The sequence below is a fragment of the Anser anser genome, assembly GCF_964211835.1.
Source record: "Anser anser genome assembly, chromosome: 2".
In the NCBI taxonomy this organism is placed as follows: domain Eukaryota; kingdom Metazoa; phylum Chordata; class Aves; order Anseriformes; family Anatidae; genus Anser; species Anser anser.
Genome location: NC_139721.1, coordinates 88,636,020 through 88,647,212, shown reverse-complemented (window position 1 = coordinate 88,647,212; position 11,193 = coordinate 88,636,020). Strand labels below are relative to the sequence as shown.

Below are 11,193 nucleotides of genomic sequence, written 5' to 3'. Positions count from 1 at the left end.
GTATACTATACAAATTGTCTGTCAGCTTCCCTGTGACTTGACAAATGACTACCATTTTTCACATCGCATTTCTTTCTGAACTAGACTGTTGAGGATGTTCAGACAATCCCCATTCTTTCATAAGCAGCGGGCTCCTTTGAGTGAGTCTACAGTAGTTTCATATGCAGTTTCATAGTAGTTTCTATGATTCATTTGGTTGCTCTTTCCTGTCCAGGAGGGCAGCAAACTCCATGCACCTGCAGCTGGAACTTTACTGGACTCAAACCCACTTGTTTCTCCGTGTCAGTTACCTCTTTGCATTTCTGCCTTCACAGCCAAGCTTCTTAACACCTATCTCTACGACCTTAGCAACTATACTAGGTTATGTTCAAGGCTTTTCCAGGATAATTGTGCTATCCTTAATATAAATTCCAGATATTCCAGAAGTGTCTTCCAGCAGCTACAGTCTGAACATTGCTCTTGTGCCAACTAATGCTGGTATTCAAAGCATGTTCAGCAGGCTTCAAGTTAAGACTGGTTCAGAAGTCTGACCCTTCCCTTTGTACGTTTTTTATGGCACTTCATTTTACTCTCTGTGTAGAGACAACCTAACTTGTCCATAGACCTAAGAACCTTTGATAGTAACCTACAACTTTGAAGGAAAATATACAAGCAGTTTCAAGAGCCAGATGCTGATGCCTGAAAAACTTAAGTAGGAAATACCCTCAGTGCTAGAAATCTCTACCGTAATGGCAAGTTGAGATATACAGTAGAGCCAAGTTATGGCTGTAATAAAGGAGCTGATGTCTTAAGAGCCACCCAGCTTGAGTAAGATCCAGTCTCAGCTAACTTTGAGAGTAAAGTCCAATAACCCAGAGTGTGAGAAACAAAGTTAGATATTTCTCACAAGAGCAAACCCTCTAAGATAAATTTAAATGTGAGCTAGATGTCACAATGGATACACAATGGCAGTAACTCTGCCTTGTCATGAAAAGGGAGGATGAGAAAGGAGGTGTTAATCAAACCAACTTTAGCTAGGATTTTGGATGTGAAGACAGCTTCTCTTTTTTTTTTTTTGTAAATTCTCTCTGCTTCAGTTTCCCTTCACCCATCTGTACCTTTTTAAGGTGATTAGTTGGTTTAGAAAATGCTGTGTCAAATCTGTATCTTGCAACAGGAATGGCAGAAAGCTTCCGAGGCAGCAGAATGTACTAAACAAGCAAACAAAAAATCCATACAACAAAAGTACATAGCATGCATCCATTGTGAAATGATTGCTTTCCTAGGAGTCTATATACTTCTTCAGAAATGCTGCTATGCTGACAGTATTACTTTTTCTGCACTTACTTCTTAGGGAGACGTTAGTGGATTATTTTAAGAGGTCAAAATGCAATGTTATTGACAAAGTTCTTATAAATTTCCCCTGCTATTTCCAGTCATACAATGGACAGGACATTAAAGGAAAGGAAGAAAATTTACTAAAATCATGCTAATCAAAGCCACTACTAGGGAGTCCAGCGCAATCCTAAAATGCAGAAATGCAACTTGACCGTAAGCAGCTGCAGCTAACCTCCATGACTAATAGGCAGGCAAGCAGCAATTTTCCTGTGGACAGTGTCCTGTTGACACTGTAAGTCCAGCATAGCACAGCTCAAGTGCATCATGAGCTAGGCAACATGTTTTGTGTCATTGTCCACCTCTTCACATGAAGGTCAGAAGAACTGGTAACGCCATGGAAGCTTTTAACATCTACAACACCAGGACGAACACTAGCACTGGTGCCTGAGCTCTTTAACTATCAAGTTTTCTCTACATCTGTCTGTAACAGTTTGCATGCTCAAGTGGGAGAGCATGCTGTTGGCAGGAAGGACACTCCATTCTAGCCATGCATGTCTCAGGTGACTTTCCTTCAGCAAGATCATAAAACACAAGTTCTCAATGGGAATAACAAAAGCTGACATCAATAGTTACTTCAGAGTTTTAATCAGGATTTTTTTTAACAAATAATCAGAAGTTTAGATGAACATTCACTTATATGTTATCATAATTTTGAGCAGTTTTTAGGTAATGAAAATTCATGAAATACAGTGCAATTGGTTTATGTTGAAAGTCATTAACCCAGCCCTGACCTGGAGCATTAAGCAAATACAGTCAGCTTCAAGGGACAAAATTAATCCTGGAGTTATGCTTCCCATCAGTGCATTTCTGCAAACAGTTATCACTTAACCTTCCCAGAATTTCTGCTTTCAAATTTCCACCTCAATAGTGCCAGCTAGAAGTCCAAAATACCCAGCTAACTTATGTCTGACACCACAAGTAAACACCTCCAATACTCTCTATCTCCAGTTTAGATGTAATCTAAGCTAAGGTCAAGGATCTTCTCTTGGCCTCAGCCGTTTGCAGAGTTGGAAATTGAAGGTATTCAGACAAATGGCAATGTCAACTGCCCCACGGAAAGGTATTGCACAAAGACGAGCAGTTAAGACTGTGCATCCTTATTCATGGCTATGATTACTTCACCACGGATTCCATTTAAGGTATTTTCATTTTTAAGTTAAGCCAACCATCATTTCAGTGGAAGAGACAAGCTCCCTGCAGGACATCTTCTCATAGACAGGGAGGCACACCAGCATACATACCACCATTTGTTAGGTACCAAATCCATTTTAATAACACAACCCACGAGCCAGAAACCATTAAATCCCTCTTTCCAAAAACAGCTGCATGCAGCCCTCTGGGGTACTCAAAATCTGACTTGTGGCCGGAAATGCCTCTGCTTTGTAGCATTGTTACTCATTCCCGTCTTGAGCATCCACTTTGACTTCATCCTCTGCAGGTACTGCATATCACGCTGCTGAGCGAAGACTGCCCCTTCAGAGAGAAAGGAGGAAGGGAAAGAGGGATAAATGTTTGTAGGATCACTACTAATTTGCAAAACTGCTTATCTATCTCTTGAAATCAGCAGTTAGCTGTATGTTTTCTCTTCATACAGGCAAGTTCCTTTTCACTTCTCTCTTGGGAAAGGACAGTTTCCTCTGAACATCCACAACTGTGGTGAAGGGAAAAAGACATTCCAGTGTGGATATAGAACACGTCACTGCTCCCCAACTCAAAAAGTACTCCACCTGTCAAATAATGCTTTATGCTACATATTAAACATCAAGAGTAGTGGCTTTGACAGGCAGAGATGAGATTATTACCCTAGAAACCAAAAAATATTAGGAATTCACCAAATATCACAAATGTGCTGGTGAACTGAAGGGCTAGCACAGAAGCCGCAATGGATTTTAGACAAAACCCACTTCCTCTTCTGCTTGGACTGCAGGAATGAAAGGGAATTGAGTGGAAAACTAACTAAAACCCCACAAACATGAAACAAACCTGACTTACATTATTGTACTGTGATGATATCCTAGGATCTTATCACCTGCCAAAAGCTCAAATTGGCACCTACCTGTCTGGCTTGTCCAGCCCAAAGCTTTGTACTGCTGCAACACCCGACCCACTGCTTTCTTATTTTTGGCAACAGCCACTGTTCTTGACAGACCAAACCGTTGCTTGTAGTATCTCATTAAAGAACGATGACCCACTCTGGCACCTGTTCAGAGGAGGAGACATCTTACTACGCATAATAATGCAGTTTCTGAAATATGGTAGTTAAGCATATTGTGAAAATTGTGGAAAGTTCAAATGCCAAGAAATGCTTTTTAAAAGGCTAAGGCCTTAAGAAGAAAAACAAAAAATCTTTAGGACTATTATAAACTGAATGCAATTACTGTAAGGTTTGCTGTAGTGCACTTTACCTTAAGGAAAAACACCAAACCACCTCCAGACCCTGAAGAACACTCTTCAAGAGGGCCTTAGCTTAGATAACAAACAGGTAGTTATCAGAAAGATTTAATTAGGGGAATAAGCAGAATGGGAATGCTGTTTCAAATAACCACTGAAGACATCGGTGAAATTCAGGAAGATCTCCTTTCTGTAACTGCATGGTTAGCCACACTTTTCAGAATGGAAGGGCTGCAGTCCCCTCATACAAAAACACCAGAACAACAACAACGACAAAAATGCGTAGGAGTGCCAAATTCTCAAATACTGTTACAAGGCAAGAGTAAGGTCATTTAAAGAAATTTGTTTCACTGAAGTAGTTTACTGAATCTGTTACCCGTGTACCTGCTACCACTCTGCAAAAAAACTACACTAGATAACCTAAGTTATAATCTCTCCATGTTGCACTAACGCAAGATAAGGAAACTCTTGCAGTGTTATCATGTGAATCACATGTTAATGAAGGGGTCAAGTAGCCAAAGGAACCCTGTGCCCCAAACCACATTTACATTAATGCTGAAGTTAAATTAAAGGAAAAAAAGGCAAGGAAAAAAAAAAAAGAAAGAAAAAAAGGCTTCCAAGTTTGTTTAAGCTATTTTAGTATTTTCTGTAAAATGACAGACAGGTCTTTAAATTTTGTAGTGAAAATCATGTAAAGGGAAAACAAAACACCAAATGCACTTAATGCAAAATTACTTGCTCCCTTGCCAAACGAAAACACTTATCACAATGACTTCAAGTAACCTATGAGAAACCCAGAGAAAGTACATCTTAACACAGATCGTGTGCCTACCTGAAGGAAGGATCAGCTCCATGGTGTCATCATCGTATTCCAAGTCTTTCTCTGCTGGGAGCTCTCCGGACACCTCCCCATCTTGCCCTTCCTTGTGATCAGGGTAACTGCTCCTAGAGAGGAGAAGCAGTATGTGTTTTACATGTGGCGAGCAGCCACAGCTATCCAGACCCATTACACAAAAGAACCGACATGTACAGCTACAGCAACCCACAACCACCATCATGTTTCACCTACCCTGATTTGAGAATTCTTCCCAGTAACGCCTTTCCCTGAACAGAGGCTGAAGACAAGAACCTCCAAGTTCTATAGCCCAGTGTGGTTCTGCTGCTGCGCTCTTAACAGGTATTTATTTATTGTGAAAAGCCACCACCATATAACATAGCCCATCAGCTCTGCAGATCTATGGAGAGCATGCCAAGAAGCTCCCCATACCACCTGTAACCATAATAGTAGGCGTTTCTGAACAAAGTGATCACAGCTGAGGATAACTTCCAGAAGTCCAACAAGAGGCCTCTAAACCACAGCAGTGCTGTTTAACTCCAGCTACTTAAAAGAAAAAAAATCTACAGTAGATCTTAAAGCCTAAAAGGTAACATAAGTGATATTTCTATCCTTTTATGATCTTTGATGGACTGAAACCTAAACTCAGTAACAGCAAACATACAAAATAGAATTCAAAATACATTTCCACATAGGACTGATATTAGTGGTCACAGGAGAGGAGAACCCATCATGGTGTTATGCTAACCCAGAAAGGTGACAAAACAGCTACACAAAATAAGCATCAAAACAGAAACAGGACCGAATTTTAAAAACTAATAATAAGAGATTGTGATGTGATGTAACGTTTAACTGTTCTTTTGTCTGCCGTCTGCTGTGCTCCACTGAAAGAAGTGTCCTCACCTGAAATCATAGAAGTCTGCAAATTCCAATGCTGCATCTCCATCTGTGAAGAGTTTGCAGTGGCTTTTGTCGTTCATGTGAGCCTGTACTGCTTCCGTGGAGTAGAAGGACTTCCCCTTTTCATTACACCAGATGCAGATTTTCCCAACACCAATTTTCTCTCCTGCAGATAAAATTGACACTTTTATTGGTTCCTACTCAATAATTAACATTTCAGTGATGCGGCCTTCTGAGCTTGAAGGCAGAGAGACTGAGGAAGAACCCTGAGTCCTTCATCTCCAGAAAAGCCCTGCTGTTCCTATGCCTTGATCATACGGCTCCATCGGGGACAAAGTCTGTGCATTTAAAGAATTCATGTGACTAGGTATGGATCATTACGTATACTCAATAAAACATTTCAAGCTTCCATTACAACTTCCTATCTGATACTCCAGTAGTATTTTATGCTCATCACTATCACATTAGACAACACACTAGACATTCTTTGCCTAGCTTTCAGCTCTGTCTCACTGGCATTGTCAACAGATGAGGCAAACACTTATGACTCATTAGGTATTCAGAACCTCCCCCAGTATAAGATGGCTCAAATGCACACTACAGCAACTGAGTTTTGTCCTAAATTTCATGTTACCTGAAAAACTCTCTCAGCATTAGAAAACCATGCAAGACCTACAGGGTACGTGGCCACGTGTTTGCTCAGTAGGGTTTCCTCTCACTCTCCCTGGAAAACCCACGGACCTCACCATGATCAAAATACTGAACTAGACAGCTTCCCAATTTCACACATACACAAAAAACCACCACTACCACCAAAACACATTTTAAGTTGTATCCAAGTGAAAATAAGCAGTAACAGTCTATAATTATCCATGTTAAAATCAAAGATTTACAGGCATACCCAAGTACTTAATTAGTCCCCTGAGATCCACAAGGTACTCTATGTCTGGAATGAAGAAACTGTGAACTTTTGTCATATGGGCCACATTCTTCATGAGAGATCTTGAATGGTGGGAACAGAACAAGCAGTCTGTAACTGGTATGGCCCCGACAGCAGGAGCACTTTCAGCTTCTGCCTGCTCCTCCTCCTCTTCTCCCACGCTTTCCATCTCTTCATCAGAGCCAATGTCTTCATCAGAATCCATATCCTCCCAGCCTTTTCAATGGAAAATTAAGAAAGATTTATTTACTTGATTATTTCTTCCAAGCAGAACAGTTCCCAAATAAGTTAAAAAATAGTTTTCAGAAAATACTGCATTATCTATTCTTACAGCTAAGTACCACATGCTTATTTCCAGGTGCAAGGTTTTATCATTTCCAGTAAAACAACTTTTTTTGTAAAACACATAGCAAAGCTCAAGACTGGTCATAAAAAAAGCTGGCAGGTCTCAAATTTTTCCCCTCCATTTTCTCAACTATTAACTTAATTGCAGTTTCAAGACCTTTAATTTAATTCGCTACAGCACAAGAACACATGCATGCCTCATTAAAAACAATACAACTCCGTCAGAAACATGGAAATACTCATTTCCAGCAGTGACTTAGCAGCGAGGGAAAACACACTCCTGTTCACACATACTTCTTTAACCAAGGAGAAGAACAAGCCACTTCTCACAGTTACCCAAGATTTAATAATAATTTTACATGCTTGCAAGATTTCTGCAGCTCTCAATGAAGGCTACAAGCAACAGAGCATTCCCCACAGGTACTGACAGTAGGCTTCAGGACTCATCAGGAAGGGCTTTAACTCCACAGGGAAATGCTATTTCTTAACTTTATTTTGACCTTTTGTAAATTCACAGGGCCACTGCCAAACATGATAGACGTTTAAAACCAACAGCAGCAGAGTACACTTCATCTACATCCTTAATCAGCTGTCAGATGCACTATTAGCTAATTATCATTTGAAAAAAAAAAAAAAGCTAGTGAACCAGGAATCTGGTTATATGGGTAGAGGGATCTAGAAATCTTTTTCAAAGAGGGCAGATGTGGCACAGAGAGCATTTCCCACTTCTCGCTCCCACTGCTCCAACTGCCATGGCACACAGTGTTTGAGAACAGGCAAAGGGACACTCCCCAGTGCTGCAGGCTGCTAATTAAAGATCTTTGCTACAGGATATAGTTTAATGATTTTAATGAAACTGAATTAACAGGACATGTAAGGAACACTCCTGGACAAATACTTAAAAGGCAAATTAACACTGGGAAACCTACTGAGATTTAGCATCACAATTTATGACAAATACATTAATACAAAACTAGTGCAAGCTGCCTTCTTCTTTAGATGCTAAGATCCACGTTCAGCGGCATACATTTCTTCTCCTGTAGAAGAACAATTCTATTCTACACACAGATTCCCCAGAGACTGCAACTTAAACTTCACCAGCATAAAAATACTGTAACAGACGTAGTAACATGCCACAATGGTTTCAGTACTGAGGTTGGAATAGTATGGTCCCATTTCATTCACTCCTGGCCCCCCTGCCGCTGTTTAATCACCCCATTCTAATGCTCTAAGAGATGCCTTTGTGGCCTGCACTGTAAGCTACAGCACTGAAAATGTCTAGGTTAAAAATAACCCCTCCTGGGAGTCCTGAAGCTCTGATTATTTCAGTTGTCCACTTCCCAGGCCAGCCCTCAGCAAACAGCTGTATCCACACAAGTGATGAGGGTGGCACAGCAGGAACAGGCAGTTGGGGCAGCAACTCTTAAACTATTTTTATTATAGATGCCAATGTGCTGAGAAATTATGCCACAGAGCAGCAGGCTATGGAGCAAACTTCCACCTCCGATCTTGATGGGCAGTGAAAAACAGAAGCCCCACTCCCATCTCTTCTCAACAGATCAGTAAAGTGAACCATGGTACAAATAATCATGATTGGATTTTTGTTCATTTCATCTATTTTTCAGAAGCAGTTTCAGGGTAACCTTCTGTGTTGGCCCCGGAATTCCCCTGGGACTTCACACAGGAAACAGTGCTCAGGTTAGCAGTGCTTATATCCAGCCCTTGCACGTGTTAGTATCTTGCACAGCTGGCTGATCACACACTGTAACATGGAGTCCCTAACTGCAAGCATGGACCAGCCTTAAATCCTCTGTTCAGATGAAAACTTAATCAACGGGAAGACCTCATGTAATTAAAAAAGCTGCACTACTAAAGGAAACAAAAGGAGACTTTCACGCAAAACCAACTACACAGCTTATACCCAGCTACCTGTCATCAGCCTGTTTACTGCCTTACCTTCTTCTGTATCCTCCTCTTCCTCTGCCTGTTGTTTGGCCAGCTTCTTTGCTTGTTGTTCAAACCACTGCAGACGTGGAGGTTTTTCGGATCGTTCTCTACTCTGCAACTGACTGGTGCTTTCCATGGAAACTGGAGAGCTGCTTGCATTATTAGGAGGTAAAGGTGTTTTCTTTGGTGATGAAGATGGCTGAGCTCTGATGGCTTGCTGTATAGCTGCGTTCATTTCATCTTTGTTCACACTCTCCAGGGCAAGCCCCTTTTCCAGGTTCTTTTCATTCAGTATTTTCACCTTCTTGCTGACAGCTTGAACAGCTTTCTTCTCCAACTCCAGGTGCTTCTTAGACTTCAGGTGATTCTCATAGGCATTGAAGGTGGAGAACCTCTTGCTGCAAACTGTGCAGTAGGTGGCAGTGACTTTGTTCTGCTCCTCTGCTACCGCTCTCTGCGCTAGGACTCTCTCTTGGAAATTCTCGGCGGTGACAGGAGGCATGTCAGCAACCTTGCGCTTCAGATTGTATCTGTGCCAGTCGGTTTTGTAATGGGCACGCTGAATGTCAGCATCCTTGAAAGCCACGCGGCAAGTGATACACGTGTAGGTTGCCATTACTAGAAAGTGGGGAAAAAATAATAGTCACGCTAATAAACAACCAGCAGCATAACAGATACAGTTCTGGTACAAAATAACATTTATTAAACACCAAAATTAGCAAATGGCATGTTACCTACTAGGACAATCAAAATACAGAATCATAGAATGGCTGGGGTTGGAAGGGACCTTAAAGATCATCTAACTCCAACCCCCAAAGGCTCACATGTAGCTATGAGAAATTATGGGTACCACAGCAGCACCTCAATATCCCAGCTCTGGACTCAGCACCTGCTGTGCTTGCCAGGCCTCAGAGACAGATTGAGATGGAAGCTCCCAGCCTTAATAACAGTACTTCAAAAGCTCTGCCCCTTTTTACTGAAGACCAGAAAGTAAATGTTCCCATCAGGCTTGTATTCTTCTAACTACAGGCTTTCAAAGAGATTGGCAAACTCAGGGTAAAAACAGAAAACCTACTTGCACACCTGTTTTCAGTTTTCCACAATCCCGTCAGACAGAAGAAAAAATCATCCCATTTAAAAATAAAAACCTTTCAGTTATTCTGGAGCAGTGCGTGTGCAGATGACAGCACTCTTTGTCCCGCAGAACTGTTAACCCAGAGGTGTTAACCTGGTGTCTTACCCAGATCGAGTGCTCAAAGACACTGCTACCCACCAGGAAGCGAAGAGAGATCAGGGGTAGCAGTGCCGTAGGAGTGCCTTTGCAGTGCCTCATCAATGCTGAGCTGCATTGCCGGGGCTGTCACGGGACAACTGGAGGGTAGAGACCTCTCATTGATGCCCTCCTTTCCAAAGCCAAAAGCCACACATTACCTTCCTCCTCAGTGCTTAATGAAACTCGATTTAAAACAAAGCCAAAACAAAGCAGGTGATGGAATCTCTTGACCATCTTAAAAGCAAAGAGCAATGAAATGTGTTCTCACTGGAGATCACTAAAAGTACCCCCATGTTTTAATTGATTTAGAAAAAACATGGTTTAAACTCGGGGGGGGAAGGAGGAAGGTAAGTAATAGGTCATGAGGAATGCGGTCTGAACAGCAGCTGCTCCCAGAAGAGCGAAGCAATGGTGAAAGGCACGTACCAAGAGAGCTGGAAGGTTCTGCCTGGGACAGCAGCTCCCCAGAGAACTGGGCTCCTCCTGACTTACTGCTCGCTCTGTCCGTAATCCTGCAGTGGCAGAAAATACGTTAACAAAAAATAGCGGCCATACTATTTCACGTGAAATACAGCTGACGCGTGTCGCACCGAGCGGACGTTTACCATCACAGAGCAGAGCACACTCTCTGCCCCCCCAGGAGTCCCAATCGCTCTCTGAAGCGTCTCCCTCCCGCCCACACCACGAACGAAGCGCCGAGTTTTCCCTCATATATGAGGGGGGAGGGGGAAGGGGGTTAAGGAAAGTAAACGCCGTGTGGCTTGACGGGCCTCACCCCAAGGGCCGGAGCCCTGCCCGCCCGGCCTGCTGCTCCCTGCGGAGCCCTCCCCGCGCCGGTCCCCGCCGCCACCCGCCGGCCGGGCCTGGGCCCGTTCCCCGTCCCTGCGCCGGGCCGGGCCGCAAGGCCCCGGGGCGGGAGCTGGGCCCGGGGCCGCTGTCAGGCCCGTCCCGTCCCGTCCCGCTCCCACAGCCCGCACCTGCGAGGGGACCCGTCCGTGTCCGTGTCCGTGTCCGTGTCCGTGTCCGTCCCGGTGCCGGCCGCGCTGCACCACCAGGAAGGGCCGGGCCCGGCCGCCACCTTCCGCGGGGTGGGACCGGGCCGGCCCCACCATGCCGCCCCCTGCCGCCGCGGCGGCCACATCTCAGCTCCTGGGCAGCAACGTGTGACACCCAGCTCTGCCCCTG

The 11,193-nt window shown here is 43.4% G+C and overlaps 1 protein-coding gene across 2 annotated transcripts; it reads right to left on the bottom strand.

Annotated features, from left to right (window-relative positions):
* Positions 1–1,945: 1,945 nt before the first annotated feature.
* ZNF622 (zinc finger protein 622) lies at positions 1,946–11,147 on the bottom strand. 2 transcript variants are annotated; one of them, XM_083824330.1, is made up of 8 exons: positions 10,986–11,147; positions 10,435–10,520; positions 8,745–9,353; positions 6,405–6,659; positions 5,507–5,669; positions 4,601–4,713; positions 3,434–3,577; positions 1,946–2,850 (listed from the first exon to the last, which is right to left on the bottom strand). In XM_083824330.1, the coding sequence occupies exons 3-8, from the start codon at positions 9,349–9,351 to the stop codon at positions 2,723–2,725; spliced, it is 1,410 nt and encodes a 469-aa protein (XP_083680456.1). In that variant the 5' UTR covers positions 9,352–9,353; positions 10,435–10,520; positions 10,986–11,147; the 3' UTR covers positions 1,946–2,722. The 2 variants fall into 2 exon arrangements, with proteins under 2 accessions (XP_083680456.1, XP_083680457.1); XM_083824331.1 differs by lacking the exon at positions 10,986–11,147 and adding an exon at positions 10,614–10,664.
* Between the last annotated feature and the right edge of the window lie 46 nt (positions 11,148–11,193).

Coding starts and splice junctions, on each gene's coding strand:
- ZNF622 (XM_083824330.1), bottom strand. CDS start 9,351: ATGGCAACCTACACGTGTATCACTTGCCGCGTGGCTTTCAAGGATGCT. Junction 5,670..6,404: donor GGGACTAATTAAGTACTTGG/GTATGCCTGTAA, acceptor TTTTATCTGCAG/GAGAGAAAATTGGTGTTGGG. Junction 3,578..4,600: donor GGAGCTGATCCTTCCTTCAG/GTAGGCACACGA, acceptor TCCTCTGAACAG/GTGCCAGAGTGGGTCATCGT.